This window comes from Parambassis ranga, unplaced genomic scaffold (genome assembly GCF_900634625.1).
Source record: "Parambassis ranga unplaced genomic scaffold, fParRan2.1 scaffold_21_arrow_ctg1, whole genome shotgun sequence".
Lineage (NCBI taxonomy): Eukaryota > Metazoa > Chordata > Actinopteri > Ambassidae > Parambassis > Parambassis ranga.
In genome coordinates this window covers 9,534,525-9,557,473 of record NW_021144767.1, presented here as the reverse complement: position 1 = coordinate 9,557,473, position 22,949 = coordinate 9,534,525, and the positions used below count along the sequence as shown (strand labels likewise).

The window sequence follows — 22,949 nt, the reverse complement described above, 5'->3', positions numbered from 1 at the left end:
CTAGATACATATAGCTAAGGATACCATCTTTTCCGGACTATAGGTCGCACCGCCTAAAAAAAAATCCATAATTGAGAAGAAGAAAAAATCATATACGGTTATAAGTCACATTTTTGGGGAAAATTTATTTGACCAAATTCGAGACCAACAACAGACATTTCACCTTGTAAGGCAAGTTATCATGATAACAAAAGAAAAGAGAACAGCCCTCTAGTGGCTGTCAGTGTGAAAATAACAAACGCGTGAAATTATATATTTTAATATATGTCACACCGAGTATAAGTCGCATACGCAGCTAAAGGATAAGAAAAAGTGCGACTTATAGTCCAGAGAATACGGTAATTGCCGTTGTCACAATCTGAACTGACCAATCAGCATTCAGTAGCAGTCTGTGCATCTGATGGACATTGTAAACGCAGCCTCTGCAGCACGGCCTGTGTCTATAGCCCCTGTGTGTGCACATAACAACACGTAAAGCTATAGGCGGCGTCCACCCCCCCGCTGGCCGGGTCATGATCAGATGTGACAGCTGAGGACATCACAGCTCGGCCTCCTGCCGAGGCTTCATGAATCCCAGAATCAAAGTTGCTTTCAACTTTTAATGACTTCACACAGCAGGCGGAGGCTGTGTGCGAGTTTGTATGTCTGTTCTAACTCAAGGAGGCTTTCACTCACGGCTTATATAAAACTTATTTCCACATACAGACACAGTCTTTGTGACTCACGTCTGGCACTGATCAACCCGGGGGAAGTGCATCTTGTGTTCTGCAGTTATTTCCATTGATTTATTTCTTTTTCTTTTTCTTCCGCACTTCAAACTCTTTCAATCATAGATCATGTTAAGAAACTTGACCTGTGAGGAGGGAGATCTGAGGATGCAGAGAGGACACACAGCTCTGCTGAAGAGCCTGTTCATGCTGCTCGTGATGTCTGACTGTAACCACAGTCAAAAGAACGTCTACATCCAAAACATATGACAAAGCAAAAGTGCTCATAAATACAGTGTAAGTGAAGGAAACAAATTACATCTAAAGACCCAGGAAGACTTTTAGAATAATTATGCTTATTGATATCTGCAGTATGTTTTTATGCTATCAAACAAAGAGCTAAAAAAATAGTACATTTAACACCGACACATCCATGCCTGTGGTGTGTCCTCATAGGCACTGCCTTTTATTCTCTGCTACACAGAGTATTAAGCATCAAGCACCCATGAGCAGCAATGAGTTACAAACAGCTACTAACAACAGATTTTCAAAAATCTGTCATCATAGAAACCTAGGACAAATTAAGCCATGATATAATAAATACACTATCATAACACATGCTCATATCATGTGGGAAAATCAGGTAAAACAATAATATTATTATTGATACTTTTGATTGGTAACTATAAAGTGAGATAACTGCAGGCATGGCGCTGCTTCTGTCCTAAAGCCTCTATGATTGATGATATGTCTGTTTCTTCTTTGCCCTGACAGACATGTCACAGCACATCTGTGACAGAGACCACTGCAGGACATGGAAAAGAAAAGAAATGGGACATTTTTCAAGTCGAGTGGATGTTATTTATTTATTTTATTATTTTATTATTTACATCATTGTATAAGTCAGTCAGTTTAATTAATCTGATGTGCTGACTTTTGTGTGGTCCTCTGGAAACACTTCCCTTTGTGCCATGTATTTGCATTGTGTGTATGTGTGTGTGTTTCTGTGCATCGAGCTCCCTTGTGCACCATATCATTTCCTCCTCTTTCCTCAGACCTATCATTACGACGCTGGGGACAAAGACGACTGAAACTCACTTGGGTGTAAAATGATTTGAGTTTGAGTTTATTGTGCTTTAATTTGTAGTACAAGACGTGCATTTCCATGTCACTCTGTGACTTCTAATCTCAGCGCTGGTAAGGTTTTAGTCACTGTTATTGCGGGCCTGCTTCTGTAGAACCATGTGGAGAAGTCAAGCGGTGAGACGGTTCTAACATGACTGAATGACAGATGAGTCTGTGGAGGAGGGGGGCTGTGAAAACCACATGATGATTATTATTATTATTACATCTGATCCTCGGCGTGTGAATGGCAGCAGCGGCCTGTAACGTGAGAAAGTGAGGGCTGAGTCACCTGACTCTGCTGCAGCTGAATTCACATCGACCGAACTGTCATGCAGACGTACAGCACTCATCTCATCCTGTTATGCAGATGGCAGGATGCACACTGACTGCATGACTCCCTCCCTGCTCCCCCCTCCTCATGTATTAATAACATGTTCATGAAGACACACACACCCATCTTTAACCTTGATGTTAGCCTGTGTTTGTGTGTGTCTGCCCTCTGTCATAGCTCTTCTATTATTTACCACTTGTCTCTGTCTAGGAAGGGCTTGTGTGTGTGTGTGTGTGTGAGGCTACCAATTGCCTCTAGGTAAACAACCGCTGCCGATGACACAGGTGACCCTCACACAGACACACACACACACCTCATCCCTCCTCTGACCACATCTCATTTCCGATCGATATACTTTAAGCGCAGCTTCATCCGCCTAAAACAAACTCTGCTTTGCTGTGTTGGTGTGTGTTTGTTTGATTTTATGGAGGATGCAGGTGTCATTTTCAAAGGTTGGTCTACGACGCCCTTTAGCTTGTCTTCAGGTGAAAGTGAGAGGGATTCATCATCCCCTATCTCTGACAGGTCAGCCCGCACTGACCCGCTGTTGATTTACACCACATGCAAAATTCATGCATTCATTTTAAAGGTTAAATATGTAAGAATAAACACATATTAGCAAACCCGCCTCTAAAATCTATTCATTTATAAGCTATACTCTATTGAAAGGAAAGCATTTTTCTGCACTGCTTTTGTTAAATACATCTTTAATTTATGGAATTTTGTGGCGTTTTAGTGCCAATGACCTTATGCTCTGCAGCTTCCTGTGTGTGTTTTGTGTGGTTGCAAAGGAGTACTGAATGCATTTCCCCTGGCTAATCTGGGGCTCTAAACTAGTAGTTTATAAATTAGCTTTTCAGATAACATGACTGCAAACCAATAATTTTTACTTTTATTAATACAGTATTGATTTTTTGGTCATTTCCATATTTATTTATCATCAAAACACTTTTTTCCAAAATAAGAAATATATTTAATCCCACCAGATTTTTCTAATCTCACCTGGATTAGACAACACTCCTTGAAGGTGATGCATAATGTTAAATCTACAGGAGGATTAAGAATCCAACACTCCAACACTACAGCTGCACATACCGATTATTAGACTGGCTATTTGTGATAAATGTGCACTATTTAATAGTCAAAGGACTGATGGGCAGGACTGAGAACAGGCACATGACAGGCTTCTTACAACACAGGACAGGACATCACTTATTCACTTATCCAAATTGACACCTATAGTTCCTGTTTTATCTCTAAAATGTTTAACACTGAACTAAAAAAACAGCCCTTCATGTATACTACTATAGAGTCTTCATGTATACTAAAAGACAGACAGACCAAAAGCTTGCAAACTGTTTTATTAAACAAATGTTTTGTTTTTCTTCAAATCAATTCATTAGGCTGAGATGGACAGTGATGACCTCGGATTGAAGGCTGTGTTTGTTTCTCCATTTGTTGCTAATTGAGAAGCTAAAGGTCAAGTCATTTAGCGCTTGTACGGCGGAGGAGCATCAATAGGAGTGCTGGCTCCAGCCCTGGTTAGAGAGAGAGAGAAAATAGTTTTCAGTTTTTGAGACGCAGGCATGTTCTGTCACTGACTATGTTTACGTGCGCACCATAATCTGATTGAGTAATATAATAAAACTGAATATTCATGTTCACATGTCTACTAGCATGTTGTAAATTAAGCATTAAGCATTATTTGTGGCCTATTTTTAAAACTTTTACTTTGACTGTGAGATGCTAATCTAACCCTTCAGAGACTCGATTCTGGCCGTTTCTGAATGCTTCTGATTTTGCCTTAATATCCCACATAGAAAATGTTTACCATACATGTTTGGTATATTTAAAAAAAATATATATATATATATTTATTACAATTAAAAAAAAACCTACACTGAACTGTAGTTAAGTATGTAAATGCATATTGATAACACTATTAATAATTATTGCCCCAGGTCTTTAGCAAGACATTTGTCTGAAAATATTTCACCATTAGTATCTGGATTAACATCATAGAGAAACATGATGCAAAAGCAGTTATATTAGTTGGCGTCTAATGCAACTAAGATCTGCATACTGCACATGTCTTAATTGGATTAAAGCTTACTACTTTAGAATCGGGCTATGCTAATTAGAAGACATGGCAGTGTGTTAGTTGGAATATGACCTTATCCGGGTTAAAATCGGATTGCTGATGTGCACGTAAACATAGAAGACGATTTTCAGAGTTTGATGTGACATGTTTAAGGTCAACAGTTAGTCAAACATTCTTACGGTGGAGGTGGGTTCACGGAAGGCTGGCCGCTTCCACCTATATGTAGACAAAAATGAATGGAGAATGGAACAAATGGTCAAATTCTGCTGTCGCACAGTTGTATTATTCAAACACAGACCCTGTTAACTTCTTTGCAGATGATATACAACTCTTGATCTGATCACATGTTATATTGCATTGTGAGATAGAGGAAATACATTTAGTCAGAGAAATTAGAGAGAAATGGACTTCTTCCTCAGCACATACTCAGAACTAGCTTTTATTTTGTATTTTAGTGTATTTTTTCCCCATGCAGCAGTCCCAGTGCTGGTAGGGGTTGCAGTAATCCCTACTTCCACCGTCCCTGGACAGGGCTCCAGCATTTTCAGCCCGTTGTAAACCATAAACAAAATGAAACAGTAATAATAAACAGATTTACCTCTCCACATATTTTTGATACCTCTCCACAAGTTTTTCATTCCCTGAAAAACACACTCCCCAGGTTCAGCCATAAGGACGACCAGAGACAACACCAGAAAGATCGTAACGAACTTCATCCTGAAAACTGTACAATAGTGCCTCACATACACACCCCAAAAACATGTGATGTAAAGTGAAGAGAAATATCTCCTTATTACCTGTCCACAGACACCAGCGAAGAGGTCAGAGCGTGCAGCTGATGGGGATCACTGTGTGGTAGTGGTTTTATAACGACGGAGGGTGAAGTCCGGCCCACCCTCTTTACATTGTATTATTAGTCATCATTAGTTGAAAATGTGTTCCTCTGAATGATTAGGCATAGTTTGACCACAACTTCTGATCTCACAGTGACACACTAACATGTAACTTGTGTATCAATCCTTGTGATGTGACCAAAATTGGTGTGCTTTGAGAGGTAGCCATATTTCAAGAAAAGTCCCTAAGAAGACACAACAAATCCAGAGCAAAGTCTCTCATCAATAAACTTCACGCAGGAAAGTGATAAATATGTAGAGATTTTTCTCATAGAGTCATTTTTTTGTCACTGCTACCGGTACTGTATATAAAGATGGATGATGCAGCAGTAGCTCCACCTCAGATGATCTTGCTATAGCCATCTTGGGAAAAGACGCCATCTTGGAAATGCTTTGCCCGACTCACTCACTTCCACATTGAAGAACACCAGCTCCTTCATCCTTTTACATAGCCTGACTGCTCCATTGGGGACTGTAACGTTTCCAAAACAGATCAGCAAGATCAAAAGTGACAACAAGCCAAAACTTCCATTAAGGACAAATTTATTTCAAGGAATACTCAAATACATTTTTTGAAGTGAATGGCGTTGCCCCACTGTACCTCTCTGAGCTTCTCCTTCCACACACCTCATTGGGCTCTCGGGTCGGCTGGTTGTTTTTAAAGTGCGATATAAATAAAGTTGCAGTTTATAATTTTTATTTAGGTCTGTGTCCCACCTACTAACATGGAGGAGGCAGAGTTGTGACCCTTATATCAGCCAGCCACCAGGGGGCGATCCGGATGATTTGACCCTAATTTTTTTTTTTAATAAAATCTTTTTTGCCACTCGGAATAATAATCTACGTAATTCATTTAAAATAGCACAAACAGAGTTTTTTTTAATTTTTTATTCTGCATGTTTATTCAGTTTGACATTTCTGTAGATTAATTAGAGCAAAAGCAAAAGAAATCACCAGTGCTTTGTGGAAATCCCAGGCTATACCTCTAAGACTGATCAACAGCTGATCCCTCCTCAGGTCAGGGTAAAGAAGCTGCATCCTGAACTGTGTCTTCAGGTGGACACATTCAGCCCTGGTAAGCAGACATCGAGCGTTGTATGCTTGTGCCTGGTACTGTCTGTTTCTATTCCTGCAGCGGTCAGAGGAGGGAATCAATACACTAATAACAAAAATCAATCATTTTGATTCATATTGATATCCACAAAAAGTGCTTACCTTGAATTCAGTTTGTTGAAGTTTCGAGCATGTTTGAATGCTAACACAGATAGGAAAGGTCAGAATTTATAAAATATATCTGAGCTCTACATCTGTTCAAGTCAGCAATGACGACTTGTTACTTACCTCTGAATCCTGGCCTGGCAGCTTTAAATGCAAAGCGGGCACCTCTCAGTAGACTGCCCATAAACCCCTCCCCGTGATCCGCCATGAGGACGACCAATGACATCACCAGGAAAATCATAACACACTTCATCCTGAAAAAAACATTTTTTTCTTCTTATGATGCCAAATCTTCACAAATATTGTCCTGTCTTGTTTAAATTTTCAAAGATAGAGTACATTTTTTACCTTTTCACAGGTTGAGTCTGTTGTCAAAGAGAGTAAATAAGTCAACAGAGAAGTAACGCTACTGTGAAGTTCTCTTTCTCTAAAATACCTGTTCATTTCAGTGGGTGGGCCAGAAGTCCTTGTGGCAATTTAATGCTATTGCATTTTTTATTTTTTTTTGTCACGTTCAGGCGGTTTTAAAATTCTTCAAGCTGTGAAAAGTGGTCAGGCTGAAGACTCAACTTCCACCTCTGAAACCTTGTAAGGGGAACAAAGTGTAATTCATGGTACATAAGGTTAATAACAAGTAATAATAAGTAATAATAAACAAGTAATAACATGTTTATGATGCACACACAGGTTCATCCTCACTACCATGCACGTCTATATGATATTTAAATCCTCAGTATGATCACCAGGAGGAAAAAAGAAGCTAATGCTAAATTGTAAAAACTAGTAACATGTAGCATGTTTGTATGTCTATGACACCACCAACAAGTTAAATGCTCTGATTTAACTGCACAGATGCCTTCATGATATGTATAGTCCTATTAAGCCACTTGAACAGACTTAGTGGGCCTGATTATACCTGATGCCTGACCGAGTGTGTAGCCTTTGGTACCACCTGGCAGTGGCTCAGGTGGTACAGTGATTGTCCACTAACTAGAACAGGGGTCTCAAACTCAACTTACCTGGGGGGGCTGTTGGGGGTAGAGTCTGGCTGAGGCTGGGCTGCATCAAATATTAAAAAAAAAGTACAACTGGTGTACTGGTGCAATCGTCTCGATCTTTATCAATAACAGGTCAGAACATGAACAGTTCTTCAGAACATAGAACCTCAGAACCTCTTAGTTAATCACGTTCCAACCACGTGACCAACTTGCCTAGCTTGTCAACAAACACCACTAGAAGTCGAGCTATGGTAGCCTATAAGTGATAAAACAATATGAAATGTACAGGGCGAGCCTCAGCAAATAAGTATGTGGGAGAAAAGTTTGGGTTTGTGGGCCGCAAGTTTGAGCTCCCTGAACTAGAAGGTCAGTGGTTGCAGGCCAATATGTGCAAGACACTTAACCCTGCTTGCACCACTGGTGTGTGTGAAAGGGGTAAATGTGAAGTAGTGTGAAGCGCTGTGTGTACCTAGGTAAGTAGGTTATAAAGTGCTATATAAGTACAGACCATTTACCAAACAACCTCCTTTTGCAGTGAACAGGAAGCAGAAAGACGGCAACATATCACATCTAAAACGGAAGTGAAAGGGTACAACATGGTCGTGCTTTGTAAGATTCTTTTTCTTATAAATGCTACGAAGCCAGTTTAATCCCACTATAGTCTTTTTTTTAGTTTTGGTGACCGACACACACCTTTTTACTATATTTTTGTCACATGTGGTGAAAGCCAGTGAAACTGTGACCTTTATAAAAAAAAAAAAAAACATAATTTTTTGTCATCATGTTGTTGATTTATACATATAGCTAAATACAGACCAGCTGTGCAGGCAGCAGACAAACAAAGTGGTGACTTCTCCCACATAAAGCAACAGTGCACTGTCAGCCATCTTATCAGATGTTTGAGTCACAGGGATTGTGTAAGAGCATTTATCAGCAGTGCACACATTGATGATGATGAACACACAACACCACAAAGACAGATGGAGACAGAGGCGGGTTTCCTCTGGGTGTTCCACTTCCCCTCATAGGTACTCTTCCTGCTGTTACCCTTGAACAACGCTCTGACCTCAGACCTCAGGGTGGGCCCCAGACACAACACACAGCACTAAAAATCTTCAAGTGAGTCAAGTACAAGTTTCCCCCGATGCTTCAACAAAGTATGATGAAAACACGTTATTTTTAACTGGAAATGCACATCATATTATCATAATGGCTCCGCAGAGTTTTGGGCTTAAAAGCAACAGGACAGGTCGATCGGCTTAGTGTCCATACAAAAACACAAACAAATCATCATATGCTGTTTAGGTGTAGGCAGCGTAAAGAACTACAAGTTCCACAAAGGCATGGGATTCATGTGCAGCTATTATTTTTACGTTGCTTTACTGTAACTACCACATGTTTCTCTGCTGTGTTCTTGGTTGCCATGACAACAAATCAGACAGACAGGTGAAAATAATAAACAGGTGCTCATGTGTCCATAGGGCATCGTTCCACAAGTGTTGTTCTTTGTTCAGATGCAGTTTAGTGAACCTCAGCCCTGCTTCCATGCGCTTTTTCTCCTGGTAACCCTCCAAACAGTCTTCCTCTAATTGTCACGTTAACACTGAGCATGCTCAGTGAGGTCTGTAGCTCTTTGTATCTCTCTGGTCTTGGGGTGAATTAGCTGGGACACACCTGTATGCTGCAGAGCAGCAAAAACTTCTGTTTTTATAGAGTTCTGTACACCTGCTGATGATCAATTCATTAAGGACTGATCATCAGCAGCACCTACTGCAGCTCAACTAATTAAATCCTATGGAAGCAAGAAGAGGGGATAGAGTACACATGAATGGGAGTGGTGCTGTTTATGTTCATGCGTCCATAAAGTCAGGTCCCTCTTGGTCCATTGAAACACATAATCATGTCATTTTATTCAAATGGACCAAAGTTTAAGTTCAAGAAGAAATGCTGCTGCAGCTGCTTAGCAACACCTTGTCAATAGAATATAATGTGTACTGCTGGTGGGTGTGCACAGATGGCTGTTTTTTTGTCCTGGAAGACTGCATGTTTATATTATCAGTGTGTTTCTGTTGCTAGGTGTAATGTACGGCTTCACTGTTGGTTACAGGTTCTCTCTTAAAAGGCAGCAGATGAAGACAGGTAACTTAATGCAAACAGCCCTTTTACTGCATTTAAAATATCACTGTAGACATTACTGAAAAATAAAAATTGGTCCTAACTGGTTAATTTGCTGATTCTTCTAAGTCACATTTAGTTCATCCTCAAGACGCACAGAAATCTGACACTAGGCTCTATGACATGCACGGTTCCTTTTTTCATGACGTACTCCGTAATGGCTGCACAGTAAACTGAAAGCTGGACAAAAGGTTCATCCAGCAAATTGGTACATTGGAAGGGTTTTTATTGGAGATGGGTAGATGAAGCCTTGTGAAGCTTTGAGGCCTTCTCCTGGCTGTCTAAAAAATGTTACAAAGCCTCAAAGACCCCTTCTGGTTAGCTGCGATATCATAATATATGATATGATATATCATAAGGAGGGGTGAAGGTCTGGGGGGTTGTGTTAGATTGAGATTTACACTAAACTTTATTGATCCCCTCTGGGTAAAACCCCAAAAGGGGAAATTAAGTTTCCAGCAGCTTGTACAGGCAGTAAAGCACAGTGACCTCTTATGTACAGTAAAATCTTAACTAAATATACAACACAAATATAATTAGAATACAGTATTGAGAACTGTATTGGCCTGTGGTAAATAAATGTTTGTACTGTGGCAGAAGTCTAAAGTGCCCCGGGTACTGTTGTGCCACTACAAGTTCCACATAGTTAGTTTCTTATAGTCATTGCTACCACTAGGTGGCACTGTGGAGTTTGTAACCTATATTTAATATTTTTGAGTAAACAGGGTCACTTCCCGTCATTTGAATGTTTTGCGTCTGCGTAGAACACCATTTGTATTTGTACACTCTAAGGATGTGTGTGTGTGTGTGTGTGTGTGTGTGGCCACAGCTTTTGGTGTGTTGGTTCCAAACGTATTGATCGCACAAAAAGAAACAGAAAGAAACATTCAAATCTATGGCTCAGAGCAGGCTGAAGGCCCGTTTACTGTGGTGTTTAGCTTATTTAAATGGCCTACGCAATGCATTGTGGGTGCCACACAGGCTCTCTATTATTTATCTATCTATTTATTACCTTTGGCTCGGCAGACACTCAGATTTTAATTCATCTTTACAGCAGCAAAACATAGAAACACACAAAAAACCCAGCAGAATGATTTCATAATGCACATTTATTCCTGAACAAAAAGCATCATTTTTTTTTTACATATTTTATGATGAGAAGTGTCAATGGTTCCTTTTTCTGTCATTTGTTTTCACGGAATGCATGTACCATGTATAAAATAAAATGTGCAACAAAGGGTGCAGTGGGCTGCTGCTGCTGCTGTGAATATTTTGTTAGCTTAGCCGAAAGCTTTTCTTTTAACACAGAGTGTTATTCCACTAACACTATGTCTTGGTCCGCTGCGCTGCCTCGCTCCTGCTGTGGGTTTTTGTTTAAAAACCTGGAGGATTGAGAGATTTTTTAGCTCATGTGTACATGAACGTTAATGTGTAAAACACTAAAAATGAGCAAAACAAGTTAAGTTCTTACCCCCCGATGAAGCGGCCAACTGAATAAAAGAGAGAATAAAAAAATGAACAATACACCCGGACATACATGTTAACAATCAGCTCATCAGGACTGTATTCTGAAGCTTTTTTTCTGTTTCATAATAACAATATTAGTGCCAGTTTATACAAAGAGACAGTTCACCCAAAGCTAAAAGGATTTTCCTGTGGCTGGAAGTGCAGTTTAATTTAATTGAATTACATTTTAATTAATTTTATTTGTAGTATTTTAAATACTTTTTTGGTAAAAATGAGAATTGTCTGTATATTATATTATATTATATTATATTATATTATATTATATTATATTATATTATATTATATTATATTATATTATATTATATTATATTATATTATATTATATTATATTATATTAAAAACATCTAGCTCTCCTTCTGGGTGCTAATGAGCTGGAATCCATATAAGGTCTATGCGTCTGCTAAAGAAAGGAAATAATGATCAGATACCGTGACCGGCTATTCCTGTTATAATGTGATGAAAGAATGCATCCCCAGGTTCAGCCATGAGGACGACCAGCGACATCACCAGAAGCAGGGCGACAAACTTCATCCTGGAATGAAACACACACACAACAGTAGTCTGATAGTTCACACTGTTTGAATTAATTAGAGACCTTACCTTTCTGCTGGGTTAGATCTGCAACGGTTGCTGTGACACAGAGCTGCTGTGTGTGCTGTCAGTGTGGAGTGTGGCTCTATTTTTATAGCAGTGGATGAATTCCTGTAGTCATTGTTTTGCAATGGATTGATAGAAATCTGTAAGTAGTAATAGCACCATATAAAGCCCCTAGATCCGCCTCTACAGTTTTACCTTCCAGTATACAGGGGCGTAATTCTCATTTTCCTAAATAGTGTATTGCATTACATTAAATTGATATGTTGTACAGATATGTTTTATTTTATTATATATTATATTTTAATATTTGTATTATTTTATATTATTATTATTATGATTGTTGTTGTTGTTAGGGGAAGTAGTAGTAATATACAGAAAAATATAATAATATTATATAATAATAATAATATATAATAATAATAATAATAATAATAATAATAATAATAATAATAATAATAATAATCAGAATTACAATTACTTTATTTAAAAAATATTTTTGCTATAGACCATGAATCAAACATTTCAAGGTGTCATAAATATCAAAGTAAAAGTAGTTATGTTTTATATTATATTATATTATATTATATTATATTATATTATATTATATTATATTATATTATATTATATTAAAAACATCTAGCTCTCTTTCTGGGTGCTAATGTAAATGAGCTGGAATCCGTATAAGGTCTATGCACTTGTCTCTAGCTACAGATGCACCACTGTGTGATATTGTGACATCGTTAGGTTAATCAATATAAAACACAGAGTTTTTTTTTATCAGTTTGAACTTTATTCAGTTTATTCAGCTTTACAAAACCACTTTTAATCAAATGAAAACCAAATTTCAATCATGCATCAAACTGTTTCTATATATTTCCTCCTCCGCGGACACTCCACGGTGCGTCCTCTAGTTAAAAGCAGGCCGTCCGGGTCTGTAGTCAAGCGACCGCTTGTCCACCTTTATCTCCACTTGCTGGTCCTTTTCCTTTCCTCCATTAACGAGCCTGATAGAGGGAAAGATAAGAAGAAGAAGAAGATATAGATAAATGTAGCTTATATATATGTTTTGCTGGTTTAGTAGCATAAACATAGGTGCTTACCCATGGATCAAATGGCTGACTAAAAAAGAAAAGAAAAAGATAATCATCACGTTATATTGCAGCACATTCATCCATTGTTTTTGTCTATAAGGTAAATATGGAGTTATATGTAAGTCTCTGTATATACAATGTATGTGATATTAAAGCTGCTTTGACTGCATACTTCCATGTAAAACCAGTCCAAAGATGCATTCTCCAGGTTCTGCCATGAGGACCACCATGGACAGCACGAGAAACAAGGCAGTGCACTTCATCCTAGAAAAAAAAAGAATAAAAAGAATATTATTTCAAGCCAAATGTGCATAAAGTGGCTTTGTGTTTGTGATAATTCCTACCTTTCCCTGTGGTCAAATAGAAGGCTGCTTTACCACAGAACAGAAGTCAGAGTGCCTGCTGACTGGCAACGCCTCGCTTTATATACTGTTCTTACATTAGGGTCAGTGACTATGCAGTGCTTCGCTCATCACTTCCTCAATTGAACCCAAACTTATTAAAACTTGATGTTCAGCTAGTTATTCCATCTAAGCACTCAACACCAATATGTGATGTCAGTTTGCAGGAGGACGATGATGTAGTTTGAACACAGCAACAGAACTGGTCCCAGAATAAAGCCCTGTGGAACACCACCCATTTCTGTTTTGTCTCATTCTCGACACATGAAACTGCAAAATGTTACGCAGCACATCATAGAGAAACATGATGTGCTGCAGGATGTCTGCAAAACCATTCACCTAACTCATCTCACTGGTGTATTATAAATTAGCATTTACCATAACTGTTAGCAAAACACACAAACACTTTCATGCTCATTTTCCTGTAATTTTATTTTTCATCACAATTTTACCAAAGTAAAAGAACCACATTTTTCACTATCAGCTAAGTAAATGCATTTCTGATTTAAAAGAGACTCTTTTTTCTCTCTGTTCATTCAAAACACCACCTCAGACGGACTCCTCTAGTTGAACCGCAGCTGTCCCGGGTTGTAATCGAACGACCTTTTGTCAAGCTGCTGCTCTACTAGCTAATCTTCAATGTTTTGGTCCCCATAACTATATGACTGAAAAAACAGAAACATCGTAAAATATGTGTAGTAAGTACACCAGTAAAGAATTTCCTCTCGGGGATAAATAAAGGAAGTTTGATTGATCGATTGATCCTTACCCATGGATTAGCTTTCCGGCTAAATACATACCACTTTCATCCATCAACACTCAGCATTATTATTCGTAGTGTTGTGTTTGAACCCTTAAAGTGAATGTGACTGTACCATGAATGACTCCATGAGAAAGAGCACAATGCACTTCATCCTGGATGTTACCTTTATGTGTGCACAAACATAAACTAAAAGAACTTGTTAACAGTAAATCAGGTTTTTGGTATACACATTTTGTCAAATACCATATTATGATGAATTGTAGAACTAATACGGCAATTTTCATGCACTTATTTTGAAGTCTGCTTCGTTGTTGGACTTGTTGTCATTGTTTTTATTTTTTATTATAAAAGTAATGAAAACTTATGAAACGAATGAAAACATGTGACGCTCAATAGTAGAGTTGCCCATAGAAATGAATGGATAAATGATTTCTTCAGCCTCCTGTGTCACAGTGAGTCAGTTTCAGTGTAGAATGGAGCAGACATGCAGGACATTTCCTTTATCCGAATGGTTAAAAAGGAGAAAGAACATGGGTGTGAGAAAATTGCAAAAGAGTACATCTAGTATCAGTATGTTTTTCTTTTTTTTATGCCCGCCTGGGTGGTGTGAGGTGGTGGTGCATGGTTGAATTCCACACTTTATCAGTGTTAACAGCTTGATGGCTGCCTTATCACTTCCTCATGCTGTTTCCTCTTTTGGTTCGACTTAGAGGAACCCACAGAAGAAGAAGAAGAAGAAGGTTAAAAAAACTTCAATCCTTTTTAACCCTTACTACCTTTCTGAGAATGATAAACGCACATATTTTAAAATAAATATACAGGAGTCATACTTGTTAGCCGTCAGATGTTTCATGTAATAACGTGTGGACTAAGATGGCAGGAGGACGAGATATCAGTCCATGTCAGCCTCTCACCTGATGTGTACAGTGGCATTACTAACAAAACAAAACAACGTCACATACGGACAACACAATGCAAAGACCCACAACATGTTATCATGGACCATTCATTTCATTATTACTTTAGTCTTATTAGTCACATGGTTACTTACACTTCAGTAGCAAAAAGCTAATAATGGTGCCACACAGTAGGAAGGTTCCTGCTATGAATCCAAAGCCATACTGGCTGAAAAGATGTGACATGAGGGTCAGCAGCTCTGACATTATGATTATTGTGCGTCTGGCAACACTGCTTTCAGACGACTATGTCTGTGTAAGATGAAAGCGCTCAGTGGTCAATAGTCATCACTGCTGTGCAGGCCCAAGACTGAACAGAGAAGGGAACTGTACGCTTCAAAAACCAGGGGCCACATACTTATTAATCACCTCTTATACATGATATATGCACAAACAGACCTGCATGAGGTGTTTGTGTCCTGTGTTTAACCCCTGAGTTACTACAGAAGCGCCGCACAGGGGCGCGTCTTTATCCCATAGGAGGCTTAAGATGAATAAGCAAACATACATTATAATATCTGATACTTTTCACTCTTTGTTTTATGTCTCTCCCCCATCAGCAGGCCCTAACAGAACCAAACAGGACGGAGCTATTTGTGTAAGATGACCCTTCTCTGCTGACCACATATGCAGTTACCTGGACTATAAAAGGCGTATTGATTTGGCCTAATGGAGACTTTTCTTAAAAAAAACTTTAACCACGCATGGATCAAGTCTTGTGAGAGCTGACCCCTGTGTGGTTAGTGCAGCACTCTAATAGCAACGGAGTGATGTTTTAACAAGTAAGAAAGATCCGCAGACAACAAGGAGTCAGGAGCTGAGGGTTTTGTGTTGATCCAGGTGTAAGACCCCCCCCCCCTCTGCTGTGGCTCGGTCCAGTTTCACTGTAGCACAAAAAAACCCTCTGAAGGACACGAATTCACAGCATCAGCTAAAAGAGAGGCAGTCAGCCATTCCTCAGGCCCCCCTGTACTTTGTTCTAATCCCGGCTGCAGTGTCAGTCAGAGATCAGTCCTAGTAAAAAGCCTCACTGCTGCTAACGCTAACAAATGGCAAATGGAAAAGTGATGGTCTTAAAAAGTCTGTTGTTCTGACACTTACAGAAGTGTCGGCGTTATCTGTCCGTCAACAGCAGGACGCGCAGTACTCAGCATCAAACCACAGCTGAACTGGTTCACAGCTGTTGCGCAATCAAGACTGATTCATCTGAAGGCCTCAGAGCAGCGTTAGAGGGATTATTCAGGTCTGTTATTGATACCGGAGTGTTAAAATACTCCATTAAAAGTGTGACTGTGGGTTCTAGCATTAGGGTTCTGACCAGTGTGAACTCTATGCTGACAACACAACATATGAGAAGGAAGGAGGAAGTCAGCGGACAGAGAAAGAGGCCAAGAAGATGAGCAGCATAATGGCCGGCTTCCATCTTGCTTTTGCAAACTATAGTGGAGTCTACAAATAGCAGTAGGGTGCTAAGCACACTGGGCAAGGTAAGCAGCCGTGCATAGAGCCATGGCTTCCTAACCTTCCTGACCTCCTGCACTGTGCTGGAGTAAGTCTGGTTATGGAACTTATTTAAAGACTTCAGCCTGACCGTCAGCTAATCAAAGTCTTGGAAGTCAATTTAATATTGAGCCGGTTTGAGTCGTTGCAATTGGCCACAAGGGTTTTCTGCTCTGTTCTTGGTTTACATTCACACACCTGTTCTTATGTAATAAACTGATGAAACAACAAACCTGGAGTCCACACACACAGAGATCAGAGGCTATCAAACTCAGACATGGCTACATGAGAAAAAAGCAGGAACCTCTGTGCTTTTATAAAGAAACCCATAAAGAATTGTTGTTCCCCTCACAGCCTCTAGGGGCTGGCTTCAAAGATGAGTCAATCCCCATGTACTTTCATGTTAAAATGTTCTCTCCGCCATCTTTGCCTGTACCTGGCAGACTATGACACTGCCAACATGGTGATGGTGAGAGCTCAGGTTCAAAATGGCTCTTCAGGTGATGTTCTTTTTAACGGGGTACATGCGTGGGCAGGCTTTGGTGATGGTCGTTATCAGTTCTTGTACGTGATGTTGGCATTTTAGAGAAATAATCAACCTGATAGCGACGCAAATATATGTAGCGACAGACCAGAAAGAACAGGCCTGCCGTGCAAAGTAAGTTGTCAAAGTTTATTGCTGTCATCCAATAAGATGGCAGTGTTTGGCTGCCTCTCTTTCATTAGAGATGGAGTCGTGCCTCTCTGCCTGCTCTCTGCTGAGTTTTAGAGGTCCTGATGCACTCACTGGCTATTGAATAATGACCCTGAGAGACCCAGCTTTAGCCTGATCCCTACTTGAAAGCTATCCTTCCTCTAATTCAATCCCTCTTTAAACCCTCTCTGGAAACACACACACACACCTGGATTAATGCAGCCAGACTTGAGCGGTGATTCCAGCACCATACTGGAACTGAGTAATGACACGAGCATGGATATAATCAGGATGTAGCATTTAAAACGGGGATTGTGCTGCGAACGCTGGCAGTAATTTAAGAAGCTGCACTGTGTAGAAATGACATTTATCCCCTTCAATACCTTGTTCTCACATATTGGAGTCATTCAGTTCCGCAGAGCGACCCGAGAGAGCTTTAATGCATATGCACAGCTACACAGAAACACATTAAAAGGACCCAGCTAGTAGACAAGTCTGCCTTTGTTTTTTTGTATTGACAATTACATCAAGTGTTAGATCCTCTTTTACTCCAGTCTGTTTTAAACGAGAGGCATGGGACAGTCTTCTTTCATAAAATGCTGTATAAACCTAACCAAGGGCCAGTTATTTTTTCTTTTTATTAGATACTGTATTAATCCCAGAGGGAAATTCTTTACAGCTTCTTTACAATTTCTAAGTACATGTATTCATTTATACTCTGTGGATTTGTTTCATGGTGAAGTGTTTCATGGTAGTGAAAGGTCTCCCAGCAGCAACCTTTTATGCATATTTAGAAAACGTATGGTCACCTATGGTAAACACATCAACACCATGGTTTTCTTATATAATCCTGTGCATCAAATCATACATGTTGATGTTTGCAACAGGAAAAAAATGTACCTGCAGTTAAGTCTGTCCACATTTCAATCACCTTTTAATAGCTACATGACACAGATCACTGTCTAAACTACACTGTCAGGTAGTTGGAACACAGCACGAGTGGGCTTGGTGGGATTCCGGCCTCGGAGCCACCATCAGGTCCTCCAGGTCTGGTGTCCCTTGCTGGAGCTGATAAACACGTGTTTATTTTTTTTGCTTCAAACATGGAGGTATAGGGGGATTGACTCGCTTCTGCCCCCACAGGCTGCAGGTGAAACTGCAGTTTTTGACACTTCTACATGGGCTTAATCTATCAGCACCTTTTCTGTCATTTTTGTATGCGTTTCTTCAACACAAGATCTAACACAACAGTGATTTGTTGTCATGTAAACATATCAACGAAACACCTGGATAGAAATAGAAACAGGAAGATGCAATAAAAAACCGAGAGAGGAACAAACAGCTCCGAGCACACACATATTACAGATGTGTGTGTGCTTATCTGTGCCTGATGGGCTGCTATAACATCAGGAGCTGCTTAGATCCAAAGACATATATCTGACGCTTCAGGTGGAAAGCTTTCAATTCTCGTTCAGCTGTCACTCGCTGTGACATGGGACAAAGTGTGTGTGTGTGTGTACACGTCTGGATTTTCTTCATTTTAAATGGGGTCACCCAAAAACAAACATCCAAAACATCCACCCTCGCTGCTGATAGAAGACATACAGGGAGAGTCGAGTGTCAAAACATGGGGAGTATTACAAACCAAATAAGCTATACACAAGAATAAATGTGTCAACAACTGGAGGATTGTGTTGTTTTACTAGTCTATAGGCTCCCCCAAGAGGAAAATACATGCTCGCTATTACACATGAATGAGAAAGCAGAAGTAGAACTCATGGTTGCACTAAACTGTGTGTAACTATCAAACAGAATGAAGCTTTTTGGTCATAATATTTGTTTGGTTTTGTCAGAAACTTGTATCAAAACTTGCGTATTTATTAAAGAAAAAGAAAAAAAATGCGTTTTGGTGACGACATCAGTGTCAAAGTCAAAGAATCATTTCTTGGAAATACAGAAAGCTGAAATGAGGTGGGAGGCACGAGGAATGGATTCTCAACGCCGCCTAGAAAACCGCACGGTCTGCTCCTCAGGCTTCCTGATATACAGACACACACACAAACGGTCAAGCTCTACCTCATCATTGCCACAGAGCATGGAAGATGAAAAACCCATGAGTGTACGCATTTTGATTCTTAAATCAACAGTGTTTTGATTTTGGTTTTGCTACAGCAGAGCGTGAAGTAGCTTATTATCTGCTTCATTACTGGCAGGACGCAGTTGTGTGTGTGTGAGAGAGAGAGAGAGATAGTGTGTATGTATTTTCCAATCTGTATGTATGTGTGTAGATGTGTGTGTGCGAGTTAACCAAGCCCATCCCACTGGTTTATTGGAGACTGGTACGGTTTTTCCACTGCACAGAATGCGTGTGGGAACATCATTTTATCGAGTAAACAAAGCAGCAGATGGAACTGAGAATTATTTCATGGCATCTACAGACACACATAAAACGCATTATTAAGTTAGCAAACTCACCAGCTATCACTTTTCCTGGAGAACAGCATGGCTGTCGTGGAATGCAGCTAAAAAAGTGAAGTTTTGTACTCAATTACCGTACTGTTTAGAATAGATCCTTATGGAAATACAGCTGAATTATAATATTTCAATAACACACATCAGTGATCCTTTGTGATGTCATCAGACATCATTCACACACATGGATTGACCACCAGAGTGTCCAGACGTGAACCTGCAGGCAGTCTGCACTGTGTGTGTGTGACATTTAAGTCACTTTGGGGTTCTTGTGCAGCTGTTTTCTTAAGTGTGCATAATATTGTTTGTAGTGTATGTACCCCAGGTCCCCCCATATGAGTCCACTAAGAGGCTTCCTGTGTGAACTGGAGTGCCCAGAGGTCTGCAGTGGAAGATACGGCCTCCGCCTTTGTTCACATTACAACCCTAATTAGGCAGAGCATTGTGCGTGAGAAATATGAGAGCAGCTCTGTGTGTGTGTGTGTGTGTGTGTGTGTGTCAGCTGAATGTTGCCACCAACGCGCTCCACTCGTCTCCTTGTTTCACTTCAGACCAGCAGAAACCCGGTGTCAGGTCAACATTCAGTATTTCTATACGTATGGCCCTATTCCACCAACCTTTATATGATCCAAATACTAACAATGACATTAAGAACACACTGTATGTCACACATGGAGTACAGCTGCCGCCTGTCATTCCTTCCACCTACAGTATTTGTATAGGAAACCCCCCTACCAGGCGGGGTGGACAGTAAACTCGACCCCCTGGCTTGTCTCCTGGATTGGTTGTGATGTCACTGTTCTGGACACACTTGCATCATATAATATGTGGATCTGGTGTCATCTGAGTACTTTGTTAAAATTGTAATCTATACATAAAGGGATGTGACAGAAGACCCTTTGCTATAGGATCCTCCTGTGACACTGATCGAGGATCCAACCTATGATGAGAAGTTTTTTTTTCTCCAAAGGTACAAATATGAGTGTGTGTCTGTGTATGTGATCATGTGTGTTTGCTGCTGTCGGATTATTAAACTTCTTTCCAGGCAGGAATATTAAAGACCAAAGAGGCTTCCAGCAAAGCCTGTGGCACACACACACAGAGATAACTCAAAGGCACACCGAAGTCTGCTTAAAGTGTACTATCACCTAAAGTTCGTGTCGTTTTTACCCCACCCTGCCCTGAAAGACGTTAGCATGCAGACAGCTTAGCTTGCAGGCTCATACTTCTGTTAGCCTGAAGCTACACATGAACATCTGGATGTTAAGTGGAAGCAGCTCCTTAATGTCCCCTCTGTGCAACAAGTTAAATGACTTCAATGACTGTGTTATATGTCATATATATACATATACAGACATCGGTATTGAAGTCAGTGCTGCCATAGATCACCTGGCAGAGTGTGTGCATGAACACAGACAACATAAAGACACCCCGGAGATCTGATAAAAGGCACCTCTGTCCCCCTCTGCACAGAATAACACCTTAAATGATGCCACATCTTAAGTGCAGGTCCCAAACACAGTGCAAGCCTGCTGTCAAAAAAAGGTCACATGACTTTATGGTGTGATTTGAACCTGCCCCAGTTTGTGGAACACAGTCTTTATGTGGGCTGTTCAGCCTGTTGGGCCCAGCTAAATGTGTGCACATCAGCAAAGCAGGTGTGACTCGACCAAGGGAGCTCAAAATATTAAAGTATTTCTCTTGCAAAATGTGCTTTGAACCAAACCAAGTGCTTTCAATGGTTAAACCTTCAGATACATTCAGTTGCAAGGTGTTAGCATTTTAGCATTACCTAGGTGTATCGATAGCAGGGGTCTATGACCTATGATGCAGGCATTCAGATTGGAACCATCCATCTTTATATACAGTCTACGGGTTCAGCATTAATGATATAACCATTGACAGTAAAAACTATGGACAGAGCTTCCGTGACCTCACCCGTTTGTTTCTGAAGAGCCGTTCTGAGGCTCGGTGGGAGGTTCCAGGACGTTGATGACTGCCGCCATGTTGGCAGCGTCACGTCCGCTAAAACTCCAAATATGGACAAAAAGGGGGAGCACGAGCGGGGTTTAGTTTCACCCCCCTACAATTGACACTAGAAGAGAACCTATCATCTGAGACCAGAGTGGTTTTTTGTACCAGGCTGTAAACATGTTTTTTTCTGCTGTGAAGTCGGCCATTTTAACATGGGAGTCTATGGGAAATTACTCGCTTTTGGAGCCAGCCCCCAGCAGTTGCGGCGTGAATTACAAGTTTTGACACTTCCGCATGGGCTTCCACTTTGAGCCCCGAAGGTTGCCACTTGAATATAACGCTTTCAGTCCAGGCTGGAGAGTATGCAGATGGAGGCGTGTGATTGGTCAACATTGGACTGATCGCTGCTGATTGGTTAATCAGTAAGCATTTTCACAACAGCAACAGATGACATTAGAGATCATGGTATGGGGGCTTGTTTTTAAAGCACTGTGAAAAATAATAATAATTAAAGCTGCAAGCAGCGATGATCGGGCCCTCGCACTCCGCGCGACCGCCCCCTCCCTGTCACGCCGTCCCTTCCCTCCTCTGCTCCCCCCACGAGCTGCGGCGATTTTGCCAGCGGTGGGAAAAAGCCGGCAGACAGAAGCAGAGATGTGTCAGTGCAACAAATCTCTCAATATATGTAAAAATTGTTAGTGTGCAGTAACCTCCTCTTTACAGTAGGTGGCGCTGTCCACAGATGTCCACACGTGGTCGGGGTCGGGTCTGTATCACATGTAAAAAATTTGAGGATTTTAGGAGCATCCGTGGTGGAGTTATATCAGTTGCAGTGCCGTATGTGTCCACTGGGTGGAGCCAGACACCATGAGAATAGTGGAGACCCGTCTGTGCATCAAACCTCAAAAAACATTTGATTCATACATGAAAAATGTCCAGAAGCAGTTACTTCCGGTTTCCTGTAGGAGGCGCTGTGCAGGTGACTCATGAGCATGCAGACGTGTGGGGGGACGGACCGTTAGGACATGAAAAACATTTGAGGACGCTAGGACGATGCACGGCGAAGTTATAAGCAGTTGATGTTTCATGGCGAATGTTCAACAGTCGCCACTGCCACGGGCAGCATGATACAGAAAACCACACAGGTGTCTCTGTGGGACGTCAAATCTGTGATCCTCATTTGGCTGTGTAATGACAGAGAAGGATTAAACAGAGTGCATGTCAGTGAAGAACATGGCACTTCCTGTCTCCACCACAAGGGAGCGCCATAGATCATGATGACATAGAGACGTTCAGGGAGGGGCTCTGACCACGTGCAGAAAGTTTGAAGCCGTTTGGAGCAAGTATGTAGGAGAGAGAGCTGTTCGTGTATGAATGGCGAAGTGACGCCACAGCGGCCACGCCCTTTAACTTAGAGAAAAGCTTT

At 40.6% G+C, this 22,949-nt stretch overlaps 2 protein-coding genes and 1 long non-coding RNA gene across 4 annotated transcripts in view; 1 reads left to right on the top strand and 2 right to left on the bottom strand.

Moving 5' to 3' along the window:
• Nucleotides 1-22,949, top strand: part of LOC114429756 (exostosin-1-like) — a 159,219-nt gene that overhangs the window by 83,376 nt on the left and 52,894 nt on the right. The gene's annotated exons all lie outside the window — the stretch shown is intronic.
• Nucleotides 6,120-6,800, bottom strand: LOC114429758 (uncharacterized). The gene is made up of 4 exons (XR_003669918.1): nt 6,724-6,800; nt 6,499-6,629; nt 6,373-6,412; nt 6,120-6,286 (listed from the first exon to the last, which is right to left on the bottom strand). It is a non-coding gene; the product is annotated as an uncharacterized LOC114429758 (long non-coding RNA).
• On the bottom strand, nt 12,440-13,164 carry LOC114429757 (pleurocidin-like peptide WF3). The gene is made up of 4 exons (XM_028398389.1): nt 13,108-13,164; nt 12,936-13,027; nt 12,773-12,791; nt 12,440-12,676 (listed from the first exon to the last, which is right to left on the bottom strand). Exons 2-4 carry the CDS (start codon nt 13,024-13,026, stop codon nt 12,580-12,582), a joined length of 207 nt encoding a protein of 68 aa, XP_028254190.1. The 5' UTR covers nt 13,027; nt 13,108-13,164; the 3' UTR covers nt 12,440-12,579.